Raw genomic sequence first — 23510 nt, forward strand, 5'->3', positions numbered from 1 at the left:
AAACTATTACGCCTCGGTTGTTGCTTGGTATCCAAATACGTCCCACACCATGCTACGCTTTCCCCGCTCCCATGCAAAGAAAAGAAGAAGAAAAGCAAGAAGCCACAACAACTACAACAACTACAACAATTACGCCACATTCTCAATCGACCACGACTCGACAACCTCGGCGAGCGTGCTGTCACTGCCAACATTGCCCGGGAACACGACGTATGGCACCCCGCGATGCCGGCTCGTTTCTTCATCGCACCTCCAGAGCGGGACACCAGGCGCAGCTTGGCCCAGGATGCGCGCCCGTCTCATCTTCAGCCCCTTGGTCGCCGCATCAGATGAGGTGATGCCGCCCTTGGCAATCAGATACCGCGGTCGAACGTCAATCTTCTCCACCAGCTGAACCAGGGCACGCGCGACCTTGGATCCGATCTGGAGCGAGCTGAGCGCATCGCCGCCCTTGATCAGCTTTCGCGACGTCATGACGAGCACGTCCTCGCCGGCACTCAGCTTCGACGCCGTCTCGGCCGCTGCAGCCGTGACAACCTTCTCGGCCGCCTCTTCCGATTCGATCAGTCCGGCAACGTCGAGCTCGATGACTGTCAGTTTGTCGCCTCGCCTCTCTCGGAGCACCTTGAGCTGTGCTGTCGTCTTGGGCACGTACGAGCCGGCCACAATCAATCCGCCTGGTTGCTTGGTCCCCGCCGTGACCGACACCCCGAGGTCCGCCATTGTCAGGGGCGGGATTCCCGTGATCCCCAGGCGGGAGGAGACGAAGGCGGCGCCCGTGCGGTACAGATACCGTCTTCCCTCCTTCTCGGCCTCGAGAAGGCCCGCCACAAAAACGTGCATGTCCGACTCTGCTGCAGCGTTGACGATGACAACCGTGTTGGAGCCGGGCGCCACCGACAGGAGTTTCTTGGTGACACCTGCGGGACCCCCAACACGGATATCATCCAGGGTGACGGAAAGGAACGACGACTCATCGAACCGCGAACCGCACTTCTCGAGGACGTACTTTCGCAGGTTGGAGTTCCTGTACCCGAACGTGGCGTCTTGGGCAAATGGCGTTTGGCTGGCAGGCACCAGCACATCGCCCTCCTTGACGTAGTGCACGTCGTTGATGGTGTATCGGCCGCCCTGGTAAAAGAAGGGTGTGATGACCCACGCATCAAACTTGCCGAGCGCCTCTTCGGCCGCCTCTGGCTCTTCTGGTAGGTGGCCTCTCAGGGTCGAGTCTCCGCGCAGGACAATCTCAAACGCCTTGCCGCACTTCTCCGCTGCTTGTTTTACATTCTGGCAGATCTCGAGGATGAGCTGCTTGGCCTCGGCGGAAGGCAGGGCTCGCGAATTGGTCAGGATGAAGAAACCAGTGGGGTCGAGGCTGAACTCGTATTCCAGAGTTGCGGCATCCCACACCGTCAGGACGTCGATGTTGTGGCAGGTTTGCGTGCCGGTTGGATCATCGTCGAGCACCACGAGAACCGGGACTTCGCCATTGTCGACCACTTTCCGCGTCGAGCTGATGACGTCTCCCGAGTATTCCTTGGGCAGCGACTCAATTGTCTTTTGTGCCGGAAGGCCCTCCTCCTGGCCTGCTTCGACCTCCAGCTCATCCTCCTGAGCTTCTTGCGTGGTTTCTTGGGCCTTGGGTCCAGCGTTTCCCGAGACAGATAGCCCGGCCAGTTCCCACAATCGTACAACACCGGCGTCGGACTCCTTCGTCCACCCATGCGAGGCGCCCGAAAGGTACAAGGTGTGTGCTGCAGATGAAATCGGGGCGAAGTAGGTAAGGCGTTTCGCTTCGTCGAGGACAATGCCGAGGTCTTTGACGAAGATTGCGAGAGCGGAGTGCGGTGTCCAGTCGGCGTCGAGCATCTGTGGCACTCTGTTCTCAAACATCCAACTCCACGCGGCGGCACTTCCGAGGATCTCAAATGCGCGCCTTGTGTCGAGGCCGAGACGGGCGGCAAACGCCATAGCCTCGGCAGCGGCGGCGATGTGGACGCCGGCCAGCAGCTGGTTGATCAACTTGACGGAAGAAGCGGCGCCGACACCTCCCTGAACGTGGCACAGATTGCTGGAAGTTCCCGTCATGGCCAGCAGGGGGCCGTTGATCTTGGAGAGCACAGCATCGTCGCCAGAGCAAATGATCTGATTCAACCGTTAGCATAATAATCACGCCCGTGATGAAGGAGGATGGCCGGCTTACTGTGAGGGTGCCGTTTGCAGCGCGGACGACGCCGCCGCTGACCGGGGCATCGATGAGACTGATGCCCTTGCCGAGGTTTGTTAGTTTGCTCTCCAGGTCCCTCATAAACGAGGGCGGCACCGTCGAGCTCAGGACGACAATGGCGCCGTCGGGTAGAGCATCGGCGGCGTGACCGGAGCCGAACAGGACGTCGTCAGCTTGCGCCGCGTTTTGTACCATCAGAACCAGGATGTCTGCGCCCTTGGCGGCCTCGGCGGGACTGGCGGCCCTGGACGCGTTGCCTCCGTTGGACACGAACTTGTCAACGGCGGGCTCGTAGACATCGTAGCCGTGGACAGCGAAGCCGGCGCGAAGGAGCGAGCCGGCCATGCCCTGGCCCATGGCTCCCAAGCCGACCATGCCAATCTTTGAGATTTCCAGAGGCGTGCTGCTCGGCGTCAGCTTCTCTTGGGTCGTCAGCTTGACAGCCTGGGCCTGCTCTTTGACGATGTTCTGAGCGCCGGGGAGGAAGACGCGGACGAGACCGGAGTCGTCCTCGGCGCCGTAGCCGTGGGCAGCACCCGAGATGTACAGCTGCTCGGCGACGGATGCGAGAGGTACTGGAAACTGCAGAGTCCTTGCCGTGGATACGACGATGCCCTTAATGCACGCTTGTTAGCTAGTTCGGTTCCGTCCATTAAGAGGGCTTGAGATGTGTTTTCTCACCATGTCTTTGACGAAGATGTTGAGGGCAGAAAGAGGCGTCCAGTCGCCATCCAGCATGTGCGGCACGCGGTTCTCAAAGGCCCACGAGTTGCCGGCGGCGTTTGTGATGATGTTGTACACCTCACGGGTGTTGAGGCCGGCCTTGGCCGCCAGGCCCATGGCCTCGGAGGCCGCAGCGATGTGCGTGCCGACGAGGAGCTGGTTGACCATCTTGATCTTGCTCCCGGCGCCCGGGCCGCCGGGGATGATGTACAGCTTCTCCGACATGTCGCGCAGGATTCCATCGGCGCGCTGCAGGGCCTCGGGGGCACCCGAGGCGAAGATGCTCAGCGTGCCGTCGGCTGCGCGCTTCGTGCCGCCGGAGACGGGGCTGTCGACGATGAGGACGTCTGGCCGGCCCGCCGCGGCGATGCGAGACGATAGCGTCTCGTGGTACGTGGGCGGAACGGTCGAGCAGAGCAGCACGGTTGCGTTCTCCGGTAATGCTAGGGGGGGTGAAGCTTAGCATCTTGGCATGACCAGGGATGGCTTTCTAGTGACATGAAATGACAAGCACCCATCCAATAAAGAAACTCACTTTGCAGGGCGCCCTTTTGATGGTTGAAGAGAATGTCATCGATTTGCTGAGCGTTGACGGCCATGCAGACCAGGATATCGCTGGTCTTGGCCACCTCTCTGGGCGACTCGCCGGTAGAACCGCCCTGGGCGACGAACCTTTCGGCGCTCGGTGCGTAGACATCGTGACCTTGGACGCGGTACGAGGGCTTCTTGAGGAGGTTGCAGGCCATGCCGAAGCCCATGGCGCCCAGGCCGATGAAGCCGACGCGCGTGGGCTGGGGGCCGTCGGGGGAAGCCATCTCGGAAGTGTTTTGCGAAGTCTCTCTCCTGGTTGTTGTCGTTTGTCGTCGTGGTCGTGTCCGTCAACGTATTGTTTTTGGGAGATGGACTTGGCGTCGGCGATTGTTCCTCGGAGAGGATTTCAACAAGAAGAGTGCTTGGCTTTCAGAATGGGACTACTTCATCGGAGAAGACCCGGTCGTCTTATACCCTTCCTCCCCTCCCTCCCTCTTACGGTCTGTCTACCTACGTACAGATCTCCGGGACGGGCGGGCGGGCGGGCGGGGCCAAGGCTTCCTCGGAAAAGTAGCCGGGGGGGCGGGCGGGAGAATGTTTGGTGGAAGATGAGCATCCGGGGAACAGCTCCGTGTTATGTCCCGACGGGGACTTTGCTCTATCTCTCTTTCGGGGGCTTTCTTCAGAGAAAAGAACGTGATAATGGGAACCGGACAAGACTGCCGCGCGCGAGCCAAGAGGGAGTTAAGTTGTCTACCTGTACAGATACAGACTAGACTGGACTGACTCTCTCTTTGACTCTCTCCCTACTCTGTCTCTCTCTGACTCCCCCCTCTCTCTTTCTCATTCTCTGCTTTGTCTCTCTATATTCTCTTCTTTCTCGCTCTCTCTTGGGACGAAGGTAAGTGTGGATACTGACTAACAGATAGTACAGTGTACAGAGTACAAAGCAGAGCCCAGTATGAGAGTACAGCTCGAGCATGTGGAGGGAGGATGACATGGCATGGGATGGGATGGGAGAGGATGGGAATGTTCAAACCCCGCAACGGCCAGAAGTCCGCCCCGCTTATTAGCAAAGGCAGATGGTCAGATGCATGTTGTCGGGGCGCCTTCTTTTCCCTCTGGCTCTCTCTCTCTTCTCTCCGCCCTCCTCCACCTCTCGGCCATCTTTCCGCCCTCTTCCCTCTCTCCCTCCCTCCCTCTGACACACTCTCTCGTGTGATTGTCCACTCCTCGCCCCCCGTCCGTCCACCTTGCTACTGCTGTTGCTGCCGCCGCCGCCAAAAAAAAAAAGAGGGAGACCCAGAAAACTTCCTCCCCCCTTCGGACTTCTATCCTTCTCGGATCATGAAACGTGCGAGAGTCGACGGCCCGGACAAGACCCCGTCTTCGGCCTCGGCCTCGGGGGTCGCCTCCGGGCAGAACGTCAATGTCAACAACGTCCACTTGCCCAAGATTTCCAGGAAGATCCGAGCGTGTGAGTAGCCCGCCTCGTGTGCATCCATCCATCCATCCATCCGTCCCCCGATACCTCCTCGGCTTTGAACTTGCGTCTTGAGTCGTCTCGAGTCTCATTCAGCCCAACCGACCCCTCTTCTTTCCCCGCTTTCCGCCCTCGCAAGACAAGTTTAGGCTAGCCGCGGCTGTGGCGGGCCGGATGCAGAGAGACGAATAGACATACACACACACACACACATACCCCTACACATGCACATACAGAGACACCAACACATGCAAATAGAGAGATACGGAGTCACGGAGCAGGAGAGACCTACCTACTGACACCAGGGACAGGCCAGGAATGCCAGAACCGCAAGATCAAGTGCGGCATTGAGCCCGGCCAGAACCAGTGTGCCCGCTGCTCCCGCCTCGGCCTGCAGTGCGTCGTTAACAAGAGCCTCCAAACCCTGCTCGACAGCGAGAATGAGTGGAAGACCAAGATGGAGATGCAGCTGCAGACGCTCCAAGCGTCCATGATGGAGGTCAGACGCACCCTGAACCTGCCACAGCTGATTCCTCCCCAGCAATCTTATCAATACGAAGCCGCCGCCGCCGCCGCCGCCGCCGCCACCACGACCACTGGCGCCGGCATGTCCCAGAGTCCCGTCAACCCGGCCGGGTCACAATGCAGTCCCGGCACCACCACCGGTCCCTCGCCCGTCCGGCCGCCGGACGTCACGGCCATGACGAGGGAGAACTCACCCGAGCAGACGGCCCAGGACAACGGCGAAGACCAGGCCATCGTGAGCGCGCCGATGGCGAGCCTCTTCGAGGTGACGAAGCTGCGCAACATCCGGAGCGACCCGGGGGCCCGGGTGCACCTCCACCTCCCGTCGAGCCGGGCCCAGGAGCCCGACTTCATCGCGCAGGGCAAGTTCAGCGTGCAGGAGGCCGAGCACCTCTTCTCGACCTTCCGCGGGACCCTCAACGCGTACCTGTGGGGGGGCATCGCGCTGGTCCACGATAACCTGACGGCGACGCGCATGTCGTCGCCGCTGCTCACGGCGGCCATCCTCGCCGTCACGGCGCTCCACGAGCAGGACGAGGGCCGCGCCTTCGACATCTGCTACCCGACCTTCCTCGAGCTGGCCAGCCAGACCATGTTCGACCGCTACCACAGCCTCGACGACGTGCGCGGCCTGTGCATCGGCGCCTTCTGGCTGTCCGACATCAGCTGGAAGGTGTCGGGGCTCGCGGTGCGCATCGCCACCGAGCTGAACCTGCACCAGTTCTGCGCAAAGGCCCTCAACAAGGGGCCGCAGCACGTCGAGAAGGCGAGGCTGTGGTATCTGCTCTACGTGTGCGACCACCACTTCAGCATCGCCTACGGCCGGCCGCCCGTCATCAACGAGGACGCCACCATCACCCACCACGAGGCCTTCCTGACCCTGCCCGGCATCACGCAGGCCGACCACCGCCTGCACAGCCAGGTCGGCGTCTTCATCATCCTGAGCAGTGTGTTCCACACTTTCGGCCCGGACACGTCGCGGCAGGTGGCCCGGGACGAGTTCGAGGCCCTCAAGAGGTACGACGCCGACTTGGGGCGGTGGAAGCTCCAATGGGAGACCCGGTTAGGTGAGAATAACCCAGTTGCTTACCATACGTGCCCATGCCCATCATCCATGATGAGAGAACATCATAGCTAGCAGTCCTTATAAGCCATGTTCTCATCATCCATGACGAGAGGATAAACCATCAACTAACATGCTTGAAACAGTGCCCGACAAGCACATATCCAAGTACCCCGCCAAGGGCGTCATCCTGCACTACCACTTCGCCCGCCTCCTGCTCTTCTCCATCTGCCTGCGCGGCCTGAACCCGTCGAACCCGTCGGACCAGTACGCCATGTCGGACGAGCGGCGCGAGTTCATCAACCTGGCCATCGGCAGCGCGTCGGCGGCGCTCGAGCTGATCCTGACGGACGCCGACATGCGGCGGGCCGTCATCGGGGTGCCGCTGTACCTGCTGACGACGATCGCGTACGCGGCCATGTTCCTGATGAAGGTGCACGCGCAGTGGAAGGCGGCGCGGCTCGACGTGCGCTACGACGACGTCGTCGACCTCATCGAGCGCGTCGTGCGGCTGCTCGAGGAGACGAACCGGTGCGCGCGGCACGTGGCGCACTACATCGGCCGCGGGCTCAGCAACATGCTCGACAAGTTCAAGGAGCGCGGCCCGCAGATGCAGCAGCATCTGTTGCAACAGCAGCAGCAGCAGCAGCAGCAGCAGAGGCAGTACGGCGGCGGCGACGGTCAACCGGGCCAGGGGATGCCTCCGGTCTGGAACGAAGGGGAGATGAGCCAGGACTGGAACCAGTGGATGTTCAGCGGGGAGATGATGAACAACTTCGGCATGGGCCCGGAGCAGTACCCGCTCAACATGCTGGACCTGTTGAACTCGCAGATGCCGGGCTGATGTGTCGTCGTCAGTGTGCGTGCGCATGTGTGTGTATGTACTGTATCCATCTGTGTATGTATGTATGCATGTATCTATGTGTAATGAGATCACGACCGGGTTAATTGTTCGTATACGGTGGTTCTGGTGACCACGCAATCCTCGTGATGCTTCATCTCACCAGTTTGATAGTGGTTCTGGCGTCGTAAGGTATCTCCATCCGTCTGTATCCGTACAACGGGACAAAACCCGAGTGGGATTATTCTGTATGACATCTCGGACACAACACCGCGGTCCCGTCGGCACTTGGAGGCGCGGAGAGAAGTCCGCTCTGCTATCCTTTCTCCCCCTCCAATCAACCCCCTCTTGTCGTGGATCCGGATCGTCCCCCGGACGCTTGCGGTCCCCAATCAGAGACGCCTCGTTGGAATGGGGGTGGCGTTCGTTGTCTCTCTTCTCCCCCCCTCTTCTCTCAACCAGAGGACGGACGCGAGAACGAGGGGATCCTCTTTGCACACCTCCACGCCCCGATGAACACACCCACTTCTTGACGCCTCTAGCCCCTCCTCCTCCCCCGTAAAGCCTCGTTACCCCGTGGGGGAAATCGTGGGCAGAGGGCCGCCGGAACACACCGGGTAGAATCCCCCGGGGCAGACACGACGCACAGTCACAGTCACAGTCACAGTCACACACGCCGGCACGACTCGTGTCTTTGGCGTTATATATCAGACGTCCCGTTTTAATGCCAACGACACATCACTAGGGACAGGAACAACCTTGTCGTTCAAACCTCGTTTCGTGCTCAGATAACACCCGCGTGTGTTTTTTCCCCCGTCCGATAAGCTACAGCGAGAAAAAGAGACGAAGAGAAGGAAAAAAAAAAGGGGGGGTCTCTCTGCTCAGTTATCTCGTCGCATTCCAACCACCCGCACGAGGAGTCGAAGGCGGGTTTTGATAGGTGGCGAGACAAGACCAACACCACATAACGGACAAAGGAACGAACAGCCGGGACGGACAGACAGACAGCCTCGAAAAGGAAAACTGCTCACCATGAGCCTCGACAACGGGCAGAAGCCGTCCCTCGACATGAAGGAGGACAAGAACGCGCCCGTCGTCAGCGAGGCCGACGCGGAGCTCGCCGAGGCGCTGAGGAACTACGTGCCCGGCACGCGCGAGGAGAAGCAGCTCGTGCGCAAGATTGACATTTTCCTGGTGAGCAGCTCGCACCCGCGGCATGTTGGGAATATCAAGTGGGTGGGTGGGTGGAGTGATGATGCTAACGGCCGGCGTAGATGCCCATGCTCTGGATCATGTATATCCTGAACTACGTCGACCGCACCAACATTGTGAGTCTCTCTCTGTCTATCTATCTCTCTCTTTCTTTCTCTTCGTGTGTGTGTGTTTGTGTGTGTTCTGTCTGTCTATCCGTTCTTCATCAAAATCTATCAACGCACAGCTCGCTGACCGTCCCAAACAGGGCAACGCCAAGATCGCCGGCATGCAAAAGGACCTCGGCCTCACCGACGACGGCTACGCCTGGGTGCTGTCCATCTTCTTCTTCGGCTACCTCATCTGCGAGGTGCCGTCCAACATGATCCTGAGCCGCAGCCGGCCGTCCATCTTCCTGCCGGGCATCATGCTCGTCTGGGGCGCGCTGAGCGCCCTCATGTCCGTCTCCAAGAGCTACGGCGCGCTGCTGGCGTTCCGCTTCATCCTGGGGTGCGTCGAGGCCGGTTTCTTCCCGGGCGTCTTGTACCTGCTGAGTTGTTGGTACACGAGGGCCGAGCTGGGTAAGTCATCACCGTCATAACCACCGTCATTATCATTGTCATCATCACCACCACCACCATAACCACGGTTGTATCGAGACAACCCATGAAGACAAACAAACACCATAGACCGTGATAAAGGAAACCTAGACTAACACGGTCCCTCACCATCGCAGGCAAGCGCTTCGCCATCTTCTACACCGCCGCCGTCCTCTCGGGCGCGTTCGGCGGCCTCCTCGCCGGCGCCATCACCGCCAACCTCGACAACGCCCACGGCATCCGCGGGTGGCGCTGGCTGTTCATCGTCGAGGGCGTGGCCACCGTCGGCGTGGCCCTCATCGCCTTCTTCGTGCTGCTCGACTACCCGGCCACGGCGCGGCAGATGACGCCGGAGCAGCGCCGGCTCGCGAGCATCCGCATCATCGCCGACGGCATCGCGTCGGGCGGGCAGAACCGCAAGCGGCTCTCGCACCGCGACGCCCTGGTGGCGGCCGTGTCGGACCCGCGGACGTACGCCTTCATCCTGCTCTTCATGCTCGACGTCGGCGCCGGCACCATCTCGTACTTCATCCCGACCATCACCCTGACGCTCGGCTACGACACCGTGACGGCGCAGTACATGACGGTGCCCATCTACGCCGTCGCCTCCGTGTGCCTCAACGTCGTCGCCTGGAGCTCCGACCGCCACGTCGAGCGGCGCTGGCACGTCGCGGCGCCGCTGGCCCTGGGCTTCGCGTGCAGCGTCGTGTGCGCCGCCGTGCAGACGCCCATGGTGCGCTACGTCATGATCTGCTTCGTCGCCGCCGGCATCTGGTCGGCGCTGCCGCTGGTGCTGTCGTGGACGAGCGGCGTCATCAGCCTGCCGCCCGAGAAGCGCGCCATCGTGCTGGCCATGGTCAACGCCTTTGGCAACTTCTCGAGCGTGTACGGCAGCCGCATCTGGCCGAGCCGCGACGCGCCGGCGTACCATGTCGGGTTCGGCGTCACGGCGGCGTTCCTGGGCGCCGGCATGATCGTTGCGGTGCTGATGCCTCTGTTTGTCAAGTGGGTGGACTGGAAGGGGACCAAGGCCGAGAGGGAGGTTCTTGCGGAGGAGCAGGAGTAAAGGGTGAGGGCAGGTTGATGAAGATCATGAGAGGGATAATGTAAGGGAATGGTGAGGGGGTGATGTGATACTTGAGTATAACTGGATTGCTTTTCTAGTGATAAACAATACCAGAGAGGTTTCCACTACTAGTGTCGCGGTTTGAGACAGAATGTCCTCGTATCTTTGAGGGAGTTTCTTCCATATGAACATCTTCAGGAGTCCTGTCTATTATCCAGGCTTTGCACGTTTAGCCTGATGCTTTGCTTACCAGCCGGCCGTTATGCGGGACATCATTAACACGAACTGGCTCTTTATGATTGCTAGGAGCATCTTGTCCATACCCTATGCTCATTAGATAACACCAATGGTACTGAGAAGATGAAGATGCTTGTTTACTTTGCCGTGCTGATTATTAAAAAGGATCATGCTGAGCCATTGGTCAACGTAGCTGCAAAACCTCGACTTTGCATAACCAAGAGCAGCCAAGTCGCCTCTGCAAAACTCGCCTCTTGTGGCTAAACTGATCAGTTTGAACCATTGCTTCGTAACGATCATTCGGTAAGATATGTTCTAGAGCCTAAAGTAACTTCCTACAACCGCTTCTCTCCTCCTCCTCTTCAACACTCACTTAGACAAAACGTTTCCCATTGCCTTGTCAGCCCAGTTCGTGAGGTTCAGGAAGAGCTTGCTTTCAAGTAAACCCGCTAATACATCGACAAACCTAGTTAGTGAATTCTTATTTATCACCCATCGACAAGGTCGAAAGATTCGAGGCTGTCCTTGCCGCGGTCATAGCCATTCTATTGACTCTTCATCCTCCTCCTTGGCCGGAAGAGCCCGGCTCACTGGACCTTCTCCTGTCATAAACTTCTCACCGCCCGCAGGCGGTTCTCTTTTGCCCGCCTCGTCAGCTCAATCGCGGGGGCGTAGAGGTCAAAAATGTGAGGGAGCCCCGGGTACACATGCATCTCCAGCGGCACGTTCGCCGCCGCGAGCCGGCCCGCGAACGCCACCGCTTCGGCGCAGAACAGGTCGACGCCGCCGACGTCGATGTAGGTGGGCGGCAGGCCCGCCACGTCCGTCGCCCGCGCGGGCGCCGCGTACGAAGGCACGTCCGGCCCGCCGACCTTCCCCTCGCCGAGGTACGCGGTCCAGCCGATGCGGTTCGAGGCGTCGGTCCACGTGAGGAACTGCGAGAGCGGGTTCTCTGGGAGCACCCGGGTCCTGTCGTCGAGCATCGGATAGATGAGGATCTGCTTCGCCAGAGGAGGTGACAGACGGCGGTCGCGGGCCATCAGGGCGGCTCCGGCGGCGATGCCCCCTCCCGCGCTGAGGGCGTAGAAGCCGATGCGCGCCGGGTCGACGTTGAGGCTTTTGGCGTGTAGGCTCAGCCACGCGAGTGCGGCGTAGCAGTCCTCGACGGGCGTCGGGTAGGGGAACTCGGGGGCCAGGCGGTACTCGACGGCGAACATGGACACGCCCGTCTCCTGGGCGGCCTTGGCGGCGAGGGGCCGGCTGTACGGGTCGACGTCCCCGCCGACGATGCCGCCCCCGTGGACGTAGATAAACGCCGGCTGCGTGCCGTTGGTCTCGTCGGCCTTTGGTGGTGGTGCGAAGTGGTACAGCGCGATGGTCTGGCCATCAAAGGACTTGACTTGGTGCCTGGTCTCGACGATGCCGTCTGGCAGGGCGTGCTTGAGGATGGCGGACAGGCCGGTGTTGACGCTCGCGCGGAGCTCGAGGGCGTCGGTAGGTCTCTTGGGCGGCCGGACGGCGATGAGGGGACCGGCGGCGGCCCAGAACTCGGCGTCGAACTGGAGGCCCGTCATCTCTGGCGCGGCTGGCTGGTTGGCATAGTAGAGGATGGACAAGATCCCGACGATGACGCCGCCGAGGAGGGAGAGGCCGGGGCTCATGGTGGGCTTTATGCGCTTGGTTGTCACCTCTTCTCTTTACCCTTGTCTCACCGTCGGGGAAAGGGGAGGGTTGTTTCGACCTGTTGGCTGTGTTGCCAAGGGGGGGACACGCGAAAGGCATTATATCCTTCTTGATTCACGGGTTCCGGTTGGTAGCTGTATCAACACCACCACGCCGCCCAGTACCATGAACCTGGTTAGCTTGGAAACTTCAGATGGATTGAAGTAAGAGGTTTGAATCCGTTTTCAAGGCGACAGGCTTCTAATTCGTCCGAGCGGCATGAATCTGCTTAGTCTTGGAGGCCACCGCGCGCCCCGGTGGCATTGTCTGAGCGCATGACGGGGTTGCCACGTAGGGTGCGCTGGCTAGCCTCTTTTCTGTCTTTGTCTTTCTCTCTCTCTCTCTCTCTCTCTCTCTCTCTGTGTGTGTGTATGTGTGTCACACTTTCTTGCTCGTTCTTGGCCATGGTGGAAGATATTCAACCCGATGGAATTGACTTTGGCCAAGCAGAAAACAACGTGTGATGTATGTATGTGGCTTCTCGCCGTCCTTGAACACCGTTCATGCGAGCACAAAGCTTACCTCGCTGCGTGGGCCATCTGTCTACTCGTCTTGGGGTGTTGTCCAGTCTGGAAAAGAGCAGCTTTTTTGATTGCTAGATTTACTCTAAATAACAAAACAAAAGCAAAACACAACTTGCTTGGCGTTGATGGCCTCACGAGTTAAATCTACCTCTCTCGGGCCACAAACACCCGGACAGTAATACACTTCCGAACCAGTCTATCTAGTCAAACACATCGGTGGCATACCGCTCGTTCCGGATGCCGTTGAACCACGCCTCCAGCTCCTCCTCGGACATGGGCTTCCCGTCGTCGATCTCGCTCTTCTCCCTGGCGGCCCTGAGCATGACCTCCTTGACGCCCTCGGCCACCTTGTTGGAGCCGCAGACGTAGATGCGCGCGCCGCGGTCCCAGAGGTCGTACAGCAGCTCGCGCTCCGCCCAGACGCGGTCCTGGATGTACTTGCAGCCGCGCGAGGCGTCCGGCCGGCGGCTGTAGGCCCTGTACACCGTGACGGCGCCGGCGGCCTCCCACGCGTCGAACTCGTCGCGGTACAGGTCGTCGGCGGTAGGGTGGCGGCACCCGAAGAAGAGGACCGCGGGCGCGAGCCGCCGGCCGTTGCTGAGGAGCGTCGCGCGCTCCTGGATGAAGGCGCGGAAGGGCGCCAGGCCCGTGCCGGTCGCGGCGCAGAGGAGGGGCGTCTTGTCCATGTCGACGGGCAGCTTGAAGCCGCCCTGCGCGGGGCGGATCGAGATCTGGAGCCGGTCGCCGGCCGTGAGGCTCGAGAGGTAGGACGAGGTGACGCCGATGTGGCGGCCCTGGCCGGACAAGGCCGGAGCGTCGAGGACGCCGTAGGTGAGGGTGGCGACGCCCGGGTCGACGAGGGGCGAGGAGGATATCGAGCTTGGGGGGTGATGATTAGCATAACGATGATGATGATGTGTGGGGAAGGGATCAAGAGACAGGGTTTCTTTTTCAGTATGTTTTTTTGTGGTTTTTAACTTACTATTGGCGAACACGCATGGGCGGGAGCATGAGGAGGAAGTGGTTGAACGGGATCGCCAGGCAGGGGAACTGCTCGGCGATATCCAGAACCGAGAGCCTCTTGTCCCTGATCTCGGCGTCGTAACCGTCAGATGCCAAGTGCTGCAGCTTGCGGATGATGCTTTCGTCCCGGGAAAGCTGTGATAGTGTCGAGATGTTCTACACGGGGGGGGGGTTTCTCGTCAGTGGACGCGTTTTCCCTCGGTCAACTTGATGGAAAGGGAAAAGAAAAAGAACAGCAATAAGAAGAAAAAAACATTAGAAACTGGGGACTGTGTCATGTATGTATCGTACCCTCTTGGAAGCCGTCTGGCAGAGCTCGACGTAGGAGCTCAGCACGTCAGAGACGGGGATGCTGGTGTCGGTCGGCAACGTCGTCGGACCGGACGCCTCGATGGTGACGTGCGAGTCCCAGGTCAGGTGGAAGCGCCGCATGACCCGGGCGACGGTGTCCTTGGGGTTGTGCGGCAGGACGGCCATGTAGTCGCCGGCCGAGTAGCGCATGTCGGACGGGAGCTGCACATCGATGTGCCTCTTGACGGGGCCCAGGGCGCCGCCGCCGGCGAGTATGCGGGAGCCGACGACGAGCGCGTCCCGGACGTCCTGGCGCAGGGTCGAGGTCCGCGGCGTCGAGAAGGACACGGAGAGGCCCGCGTCGGGGATGCTGCCGGCGTCGTCTCCGTCTCCATCTCCGGCCGGCCGGCCGCCAAAGTCCTTCTTGAGCGCGGGCCATAGGGTCTCCTCTTCCCAGGTCTCAAAGTCGGAGAACATGTCTCTGTCCTTGGCGTCGGTCGTGGCGATCGGGGTGATTCTGCGGCCGCCGTGTTCCTCGAGGGAGACGTCGACCAGCTTGGGGATCCGTTGATGAGTCTTGACCCAGTCGGCATGGCCTGTTTTGAAGTGTTAGAAGAGCTGATGTGTTAGGGGGCAGGGGAATTGTTTGTAGACGATTAAGGGGAAGGGGGGGTTTGACAACTCACCACAACCGTATACAGCGTAGGAAACGTTCTCGAGTTCCTTTCCTTTCAGATTAGTTAACCAGTCGACAAAGAGCGCGGCATTGTGAGGCGGCTCGCCCTCGTACGACGAGGTGACGATGACAACCGGCCGGTCGGTCGGCAGAGACTCTCTGGCGGCGTCGAGGGAGTCGACGGTGGCGGAGAAGCCGTGCGAGACGGCGTCGCTGGCTAGTCTCTGGGCCATGAACTCGCAGGTGCCCGAGTTGGAACCGTAGAAGACGGCCAGGTTGGCGCCCTTTTTGCTTCCGTTCACCTGCCCGGATCCGCCGTTGGCCGCCTTGCCCTTGGTGTTCGTGCTGTGCTGGGCCGCCGCCGCCGCCGCTGCCGGGCCTCCTCCGACGAGGGAGCCCGTCATCCGGGCCTCGAGCAGAGACGGCGTCAGCCCCTCCCTCAGGATGGCGCGGATGTACAGGTCCTTGGGCTTGATGGTGAGCGTCTGGGAGACCTTGAGGTCGTAGCCCGGGTTGTTCATGACGAAGTTGAAGTTCTGCATCAGCAGCGCAAAGGCGAGCACCATCTCCTGCCAGGCGAAGGCGCGGCCGATGCAGCCGCGCATGCCCGTGCCGAAGGGGCTCCAGCAGTTGGGGAACTCGCGCATCAGCCGGTCGAAGTTGTCGTCGAGCATCCGCTCGGGCCGGAACTCCTCGGCGTCGTCGCCGAACACGGCCGGGTCGAGGTGCGACTTGGCCAGGAAGCAGACGATCTGCTCCCCGGCCTTGACGCGGTACTTGCCGCCGATGACCGCCTCGTTCCCTTGGACCTCGCGGGCGAAGGCCGGGATCGGGGCGCTGTGACGGAGGACTTCTCGTAATACCTGTTGTTTGTTCGACCAGGTAGAGGTTAGTGTCAGACCGACTGACTGACTGACCGACTACCTTGGGAGTCAAGACGGACGGGGTTTCTGTTGACAACTACTTACCGCAGCCAGATACTTCAGCTTGGGGACGTGCTCCACCCGGAGAGGCCCGTCGCTCACGATGGTATCGACTTCTTCCTGGACCTTCCGGTACACCTCGGGTCTCTTGAGCAGCCAGTACATGGTGAAGGTGAAGGTGGCGGCCGTGGTCTCGTGGCCGGCGACGAGGAAGGTGATGAGGTTGTCGATGATGCTCTCGTCCGTCATCTTGCGGCCGGTGACGGGGTCGACGGTGTTGAGCATGGCCGTCAGGACGTCCTTGCGCGTGCTGGCGCCGTCCGGGTCCAGCCGCCTGGCCTCGAGGACCTCGCGCGCCGTCGACCGCAGCGTGTCGATGTTGGTCCTGTACCGCTTGTCCTGCTTCGAGTAGAAGACCTGGGGGAGCACGCGCAGCGTCTTGTCGCCGGCCTCCTTCATGACGGCGTACATGGCCTTGATGAAGGGGTGCGTGTCCTCGCGGTAGTACGAGTTGAAGCGGTAGCCCATGGTGCAGAGCGCCACCGTGTCCATCGTGAGCCGCGTCATGTCCTCGCCGATGTTGATGGGCGTCGACGGCCCGTGGCGGGCCCATTTCATCGCGAGCTGCCCGGCCACGTCGTGCATGGGGTCGAACATGTCCCTGATGGCGAGGGGGCCGAAAGCCGACATGAGGACTCGGTGGGCCACGCCCCAGTTCTCTTCTTCCACGCCTTTGGACTGTGACAAGTTTGGTTAACCGCAGTTATTGAGAGAGAGAGGGACGGAGGGGACACCAGGGCGGAACTTACTGTAAAGAGGCCATCGTGAACTGCAGCGCGTAGTTCCTGTGTGTCGATACATGTGTCAGCAGCGAAACAAGAAAAAACATAGAGTGGAATGGTCGCTTGATCCTACATTGAGTTCGCCGTCGATGGACTTCTTGAACCGTTTGTCGTCGCAGCACTCGTCCACCATCTTCTGGGTGCTGACAACCACCATCTTGGTGCCAAGAAGATCCAGCCGGTAGACGGGGCCTACCGTATCGGTGTGTTGTAAGTAAAGTCTCACTACGTTCTTCTTTTCCGGGGAGAGGAGGAGCCCCGCTTCTCGGGAAACGGACGTCACATACCATACTTGTTGGCGAGGTGCAAAAACGACCCCAGGGGGTATTCCTGGTCGATCTCCGTCACGTGTCCCAGGACGGGCACGCGAGGCGGCTCCGGGATGTCGACGATTTCCCCTGGCATACTGCTCAAGCTCTTCCTCGTGGAAGACCGTCGGGACAGGCTGAAGATTCTTTTGCGTTTCTCGTGATGGAGTGGTGGTAGAGGGCTCTCGATTGCGGGAGGAGGCTTCTGATTCGTGATGGACGACATGATGGGCTTTTCGAGTCTGGGTAAGGGCATGGGAGCGTGTCCGGCATAAATACTAATTGACAGAGAGAACACGGGATTTCCTTGAGACTCGTCTTCGATACGATGCTTAATATGAGGCTATGCTTGGCAGCTTAGTAGAAGCTCCCTACCGGGGGGTCACCGCGGGGCCACCGCCGCCGGAGTCGGTCAGACTTGAGTAGCAAGTTGTTCCTTCGGCTTCGGCGTCCTCGGGATGGATATCGAGCGTGGCTGAGTGAGGGTTTCAAGGCGTGATGATCCCTAGTCCAACGATGAAATTGTGGAAAATAACCACATTTACCATTTACCTGTCCTGTCCTGTCCTGTCTGTCTCTACCGCTGTTTGAGATTCGTTCCTAATCGTACCCGCGGGTCCCGGGGGGGGTGGGGACTGCTGCCCGGCCCTCCGCGGGCGTCCGGTCTCCGCTTTTCGCAACGCTACAGAGGCCAGACGCCGCGTGGCCGCCAGACGAACAATGCCGCGTCTGTTCTGCTTCAGAGAAAGTCTGCCGTAAAGACGATGACGAGACTGGCGCACAGCGTTATGACTTTAGAGGCAAGGGGGGGAGCCAATAGCCTTGCTCGGTGGGGCATTCAGTTGAAGGCTATTCACTACATAAAGCCTGTATACAGTCTGCTTACAGTCTCGGGCTGGGATGTTTGACCTCCTAATAGACAGACACAACGTCCATGGTTAACGAGCACTTTGCAGTGCCAACCGAAACTCGGGTACACAATAAATTATCCCGAGTGGGACAAAAGACAAATAAATTGCAGTTACAAGTGACGACCACACCAATACCACATCTCCCAAGTCTGCCAACATGAAAAACATTGCGTATTCCGTGACCCAACTAAGCACACACGCAGATTTCAAAGAACCTCCGTAGTAGCATTGCCGTAGAGAACACTCGTCGTTTTGTTTTACACAACTATAGTTGCCACAACGAGCTTCTTCTACAGCCAGACACAAGTACTTGTTACTAGTCGAGGATAAACCCCGTCGTCCACTCCCACCCGCCATAACGCCCACCGACCTTCAGTCGTCCTCGGCGTCGCGGGGGTCGTGGCTCGCCCAGTACTTCTCGTAGTCCTCCCACGACTGGGAGGGGAACGCCAGCGGGACCGTGATGGGCCCAAACGGGATCCCCTTGCTCTCGAACTCGGCGAGGCGGGCCCTCGTCGCGGGCCGGCTCTTGTTGACGCTGTACAGCGAGATGCGGTGGCACGAGCTGGTGACGTGCAGGCCCCAGTTCCACGCCGTCCGCACGTCCGGCGGCTGCGTGTTGAGCGCGTTGTCCCAGCAGCGGCAGACCACCTCGACCCAGCCCTCGACGTCGCACGGCAGGTCAAACTCCCACGTGCGCCACGTCCAGCGCCGCTTGCGCGACAGCTTCTCGACCGGCACCGCGTACCAGTTGAAGCCGCCGTCGGCCGAGAGCTCGACCCGCTCCGGCCACCGCCCGCCGCCCGAGTACGCCCAGCCCTTGCAGCGGATGCTCCCGTTGTGGATGACGACCTGCTTGGTCCAGGGCGACATGATGGCCGAGCTGACGGGCATCTCCTGGATCTGGATGCCGTCCGTCATCTTGAGGTTGTGCTTCCCCACCTGCTGCGGGAAGTACAGGTACTCCTGGCTCTGGACGGGCGCCCGCGACGGCTCCCTGATGGCCTTGACGCGGTACAGCCACTTGACGCTCCGGGCCCCGATGTACCCGAAGACGACGATGCGCAGCGGGTACCCGTGGATGCGCGGCAGGGGCTCGCCGTTCATCTCCCACGCCAGCATGACCTCGTTCGCCTTGACCTTGGCCCAGGGGACGCTGACGAGGTAGTTCATGGTCTTGTCGTCCTTGAAGTAGGTGTCGGCGCCGTAGAACTCGAGGTGCTTGGCGCCCTCGGCCAGGCCCCCGCAGGCCTTGACGACCTTCTTGAGGCTGATGCCGACGTACCGCGCCGTCCCGATGGCGCCCTCGGCCCACGGCGCCTGCGGCACCTCGTCGCCCTGCCCGGCGTACTTGAGGATCTGCTCGATGCGCCGGGTGCCGGAGCACTGCATCGTCACCGTCTTCTCCATGCGCGGGAACCGGGACTCGTCCATGATGTCGTCCAGCGTGAAGGACCGCGGCTCCGCGACGAGGCCGTCGAGCAGGAAGCTGTAGTCCCGCCTGTCGATGATGGGGATGCCGCCGTGGTTCCGGACGAAGTGCAGCGGGTTGGGCGTGATCTCCTGGTCCGTCACGAGCCGCTTCGGCGGCTCGCCGTTGTAGGGGAACTGCAGCAGGTGGAGCATGTCCGGGTGTTTTTCCTTCTGGACGATATCCCACGAGTCGTCGGGGACCCGGTCGAGCTCGCCGCCGACGGCGTGGTGCCACATCTTCCAGTGGGTGCCGGGGAGGACCGGGTTCGTCGCGGGGATCGGGCCCAGCTGGAACTCCGGGTTGGGCGGGAACGTCTGGGATGTCAGGATCTTGTGGGCGGCGGCCTTCTTGGCGGGATAGTTCTCCCACTCGACGAAGCTGGCAACATTCTCGCCCGAGTCAGTCAGTCAGTCACTAACTAACAACTTCTAATACCGATGCATCTTGGGCCTCTTGGAATAAAGACGGGCCAAGGCTGTTTGTTTCCTCGGCATGTGCTGTGAACATGAGTTAACTCACCCGACCCAGCCCTTCCGCTCAGCAGCAAACAGCTCTTCGCGGTTGCCGATCCCCCTGAGAGCTTCCTCGTCCTTGGTCAGCGGCCCAAAGGTCTGAGGAGGCAGGGCTTTCGTCTCGGGCCCGGTCATGTCGAGGACCGGAAGCACCGCCCCGGAGAGGCCCTGCTCAATCTTCCACTCATCAGGGCGGTTCGAGGTCTTCATGGCCGACAGTTGGGTCTGCTTTTCAGTCTGGTTCTTTTTGATTACTACCAGATATCAATGGGATGGATCTGATTCAAGAAGACGAGTTGAAGGGAGGGGGGGAGGAGGGGGGGGGAGTGGCAGATCTGGGGGAGCTCTAGCTGAGGGGTCACCCACACTTAAACACGAACCGCTTTTCCCGAGAGCTCGCGCAAGCTTTGAGTCTTTGACGTCTTGCACGGACATCTCACAGGAGCCAGAACGTGGTCTGGATGAAACAGCTCGACCGCGGGAGCATCCCGGGGCCAGTAAGAAGCGTAGGGCTTCGATAAGCTTCCGGTCTACGGCGAGAAGAGACGAAGTAGCACGGGCCCAGTTGCTCTCCCAAGGTTTCTCGATGATGCCTCAACCCGGTCCCATGTCGCCTCGTCTATCTGGCGCAACAGGTCAACGGGAAGAAGAAGAAGGTCGGCCGGCAATTCCAGTACAGTCGTTTCCGAGTTGAACGTCCATTGGAATCACATGAAGAGTGAGTGAGCTCATCCAGAGTCGGTTTGCTGTTTTTGATGCGTCATTGATGAAAGTCACTACTGGGCATGTCTTCAGTCGTAATTCAATACCCGCCACATCTGACAGTCATTCGTGTGAGTCTAACCCCGCATTAAGAACCAGAAAAACGCTGCTAAATATACATGATAGACCTCCAGTGTTCCCTTGAAACAGGCTCTGATCTTCTCATTCGTGTCGTGGAACAATTCAATCTTTCAAACGACACCACGGTCTGCATACCCCCCTGACAGCATCTTCAAGCACGACACTGCCTCCAGATGCCGGAACTCGAACAACTTGACAGTGAGAGTTCAAACCCAGCGACTTGCGACTTGTTCAACACCCTCTTAAGCTTCTTGTCTCCCTCTGTATCCACGAGAAAACCTTACAAATTCGCCCACGTGCCCCCGTGCCCCCAGTCCCTCGCGGCGTCGGGCTCCGGCGTCCGCCGGTACGCATCAGGCAGTATGCCCTCCAGCACCCCCTTGACCTGCTGCGCAATCACCTTGGAGAACCACCTGTGCTGCGCCGTGCCCCCGGAGAAGATCCACAGGTTGTCCACGCCCGGGTGTCGCTTCCAGAGCCCGCGGGTCTCGCCCTCGGCGTCGATCCCCCACGTCGGCTCCAGCCTACCGGCGATGGCTTCGGCCCCGTCTCCGAGGACGTCCGGCAGGCTCTTCCGGCCGTCCACGTGGCCGAAGCCGGTGCACCAGATGACGGCGTCGGTCTCCAGCTTGCTGCCGTCCGACAGCAGCAGACCCTCGGGTGTATACGCTTTCGGCACGACGCCGGAGCGGATGCCGACTTCTTTCGTCGCGATGAGGTCGATCCCCTTTCCCATGTCGACGAAGTGGCCGCCGCAACGGTCGAGCAGGTTGACGAGGAGGTCGCCGCCTTTCAGGGAGTCCCGCACTCTCAGTCCCGCTTTGCGAACCTCGTCGTATCGGTCTCTGTTGGGCAGTTCAAACGTCAGTGTGGCTGTAACCCCCTCCCCCCTGGTGCATGTATGGATGGAGGCGATGCTTACGGCTCTTCCTGAGCTTGCGTTGCGTGGACTAGCCCGAGCAGACTCCCGCCGATCGCCAACGGACCCCCGTTAATAAGGGCGTCGGCGTCTTCTGTCGGGAGTACGTTGTAGACCCCGAGCCCCAGCGGGTGCGCAAAGTAAGTCATTGGGACGACATACGTCTCCGACCGCTGGACCATGGTGGTTTGAAGGCCTGCGTCGTGGCAGTCCACCATCACGTCGAACGCAGTATTGGCCGAGCCGATGATAACCGCAGACTTGTGAGGGGGGGGAGTGAGTCAACAAACACGTCCGACGGACACGGAAGACCTGAAAGAACAGACTCACCTTGGCGCCTTTTGCTACGATCTCCTTGGCGTTGCGAAACTCGACGGAATGCATGCTGGGGCCTCTGAACAGCTCCCGGCCGGGGAGGTCCGGCAGAGGGGCGGCCCCGGAGAAGCCGGCGCCGGTGGCGAGGACCAGGCATCTGCAAGACAGACGTCTGCGCCTCTCTCCCGTCCTCAGCTCCACGCTCCAGGTTCTGGTGGTCGAGTCGTACGCCGTGGCGGTCACTGTTGTGCGGTGAAGGACGCGGCGTTCGAGGTCGAACTCTCTGGCAAACGCCTGGATTTGTGCGCCGAGCTGGTCCCGCGTGAGGCCGTCGTTGGACGAGTGGGGATACGCTTGCGGAGCATCAGCTGATTGTGGCTCTCATCAAAAGGGTTTTGGAGGGAGTGATTCGTCATGAGTGTCCCTTCGGAGAGGTATCAAGAAGGGACAAGGAGGCACGGGCGGTTGGCCTGTAGTGGCTAGTCTATGTAGTCACTTGGGTATGCACTCACGGATGTATGGCGTCTCGCAAAAGGACTTGTAGACGTGGAACCTCATGCAGTCGTATCGCTGCAGCCAGTTGTCTCCCACCTTGTCGTTGCGGTCGACTACCACATAATCGACGTCCAGAGCCTTCAAACGGGCTGCTAGAAGGATGCCCCTAGAACGGTCTGGTATTAGTTGACGTCGACGCCGTGCTCCTTGGTCGATCATGGCGCGACTCACGCATTACCACCCCCGATCACTAGGACGTCTGTTGAGATAGTGTCGTCGCCGTCACCGGTAATTGGGGCCGAAGCAAGCCTCAAGAGGGCCTCGTTCTCCGGGTATTCCTCCCATTCGGCCAACCACGTGGTCATGGACCAAATCTTCCAGTCGCAGTCTCCCGATGCCCGGACAGAGGGGACCAGCATCAGCTTCCCCTTGCACAGCGCTCTCGGAGACCCGGTGCTGAAGCTGAAGCCGCAGTCCAGCCATTTCTATCGCTCATCAGTCAGCGACGCGATGCGCGAACAAGGGGGGAGTGAATGACAAGCCTACCAGGTCTTCGTTCGCCGCCACGACCTGTCCGCCGTGAAACTCAAAGCCACCGGCGCCGCGTTGGATGCACAGCTCCAGCAACGCCGACGATATCCTTTCTCTTCCGCTAAAAGTCCTGAGGTGAGCCGTCAAGGCTAGAGTATCTCTCCAGTGTGCGGATGGGATGGCGAAGAAGGTTTCCACGTCGAGGCGATTCCCGTGTTGGAGGGCTGTCGATAGACCCGCCAAAAGATTTATGCCGATCTCGCTAGCATCGAGAGTCTCCCAGCTCGACAGTGCTTTGGCTGTCTTGGGGAGAGGCTCATAGATCTGGGTCTTGATATCGACCTTCGGTGGATATTCCGGCAGCTCCATTTTTCATAGATGAACTCGTAAATATGTAAAAAGTAATTGCAGCTCGGGCTCAAACCCAAACGTCGTCCGGCCCAAGGAAGAGAGAGAACGAGAGAGGACTCTCTTCTTTTCATACTCCCCCCAACAGCCCTATGGACGCACATGCATAAGCTTGTTCAGCAACCAAACCGGATCGGCCCTAGTAGCGGCTTGCAGATCTTGGTTGGACAATGTCTCATTATCGAGGGAGGGGTGTGTCGGCCAGACTAATGCGCAGGGCTTTGGGGAAGGCCGAAAGACAGTTCGTTGTCCATCTGATCCGGAAGGGCTTGCCACGTCGACCGACAGGCTAGACGCCATGTTGGGC

General features: G+C 60.1%; 7 protein-coding genes across 7 annotated transcripts; 2 read left to right on the plus strand and 5 right to left on the minus strand.

Annotated features, from left to right (window-relative positions):
• Positions 1 to 129: 129 nt before the first annotated feature.
• Positions 130 to 3765, minus strand: CH63R_10466 (Ketose-bisphosphate aldolase class-ii family protein; the record flags this gene model as incomplete). The annotated part of the gene is made up of 4 exons (XM_018305440.1): positions 130 to 2145; positions 2204 to 2842; positions 2909 to 3393; positions 3486 to 3765. 4 exons carry the CDS (start codon positions 3763 to 3765, stop codon positions 130 to 132), a joined length of 3420 nt encoding a protein of 1139 aa, XP_018154864.1.
• Positions 3766 to 4474: 709 nt separating this feature from the next.
• Positions 4475 to 7396, plus strand: CH63R_10467 (Fungal specific transcription factor; the record flags this gene model as incomplete). The annotated part of the gene is made up of 3 exons (XM_018305441.1): positions 4475 to 4958; positions 5276 to 6556; positions 6699 to 7396. The coding sequence occupies 3 exons, from the start codon at positions 4475 to 4477 to the stop codon at positions 7394 to 7396; spliced, it is 2463 nt and encodes an 820-aa protein (XP_018154865.1).
• Positions 7397 to 8425: 1029 nt separating this feature from the next.
• Positions 8426 to 10249, plus strand: CH63R_10468 (Major facilitator superfamily transporter; the record flags this gene model as incomplete). The annotated part of the gene is made up of 4 exons (XM_018305442.1): positions 8426 to 8587; positions 8668 to 8721; positions 8832 to 9165; positions 9321 to 10249. The coding sequence occupies 4 exons, from the start codon at positions 8426 to 8428 to the stop codon at positions 10247 to 10249; spliced, it is 1479 nt and encodes a 492-aa protein (XP_018154866.1).
• Positions 10250 to 11091: 842 nt separating this feature from the next.
• Positions 11092 to 12147, minus strand: CH63R_10469 (Arylesterase monooxygenase; the record flags this gene model as incomplete). The annotated part of the gene is made up of 1 exon (XM_018305443.1): positions 11092 to 12147. One exon carries the CDS (start codon positions 12145 to 12147, stop codon positions 11092 to 11094), a length of 1056 nt encoding a protein of 351 aa, XP_018154867.1.
• A 785-nt stretch (positions 12148 to 12932) lies between these two features.
• On the minus strand, positions 12933 to 17051 carry CH63R_10470 (cytochrome P450; the record flags this gene model as incomplete). The annotated part of the gene is made up of 8 exons (XM_018305444.1): positions 12933 to 13611; positions 13715 to 13890; positions 14047 to 14642; positions 14733 to 15585; positions 15691 to 16383; positions 16455 to 16490; positions 16561 to 16679; positions 16775 to 17051. The coding sequence occupies 8 exons, from the start codon at positions 17049 to 17051 to the stop codon at positions 12933 to 12935; spliced, it is 3429 nt and encodes a 1142-aa protein (XP_018154868.1).
• Positions 17052 to 18078: 1027 nt separating this feature from the next.
• Positions 18079 to 19902, minus strand: CH63R_10471 (oxidoreductase molybdopterin binding domain-containing protein; the record flags this gene model as incomplete). The annotated part of the gene is made up of 2 exons (XM_018305445.1): positions 18079 to 19558; positions 19700 to 19902. The coding sequence occupies 2 exons, from the start codon at positions 19900 to 19902 to the stop codon at positions 18079 to 18081; spliced, it is 1683 nt and encodes a 560-aa protein (XP_018154869.1).
• Positions 19903 to 20815: 913 nt separating this feature from the next.
• Positions 20816 to 23164, minus strand: CH63R_10472 (Flavin-containing monooxygenase; the record flags this gene model as incomplete). The annotated part of the gene is made up of 6 exons (XM_018305446.1): positions 20816 to 21380; positions 21458 to 21714; positions 21785 to 22137; positions 22282 to 22430; positions 22496 to 22749; positions 22811 to 23164. The coding sequence occupies 6 exons, from the start codon at positions 23162 to 23164 to the stop codon at positions 20816 to 20818; spliced, it is 1932 nt and encodes a 643-aa protein (XP_018154870.1).
• Between the last annotated feature and the right edge of the window lie 346 nt (positions 23165 to 23510).

Source organism: Colletotrichum higginsianum, assembly GCF_001672515.1.
Source record: "Colletotrichum higginsianum IMI 349063 chromosome 7 map unlocalized unitig_7, whole genome shotgun sequence".
NCBI classification, from domain to species: domain Eukaryota; kingdom Fungi; phylum Ascomycota; class Sordariomycetes; order Glomerellales; family Glomerellaceae; genus Colletotrichum; species Colletotrichum higginsianum.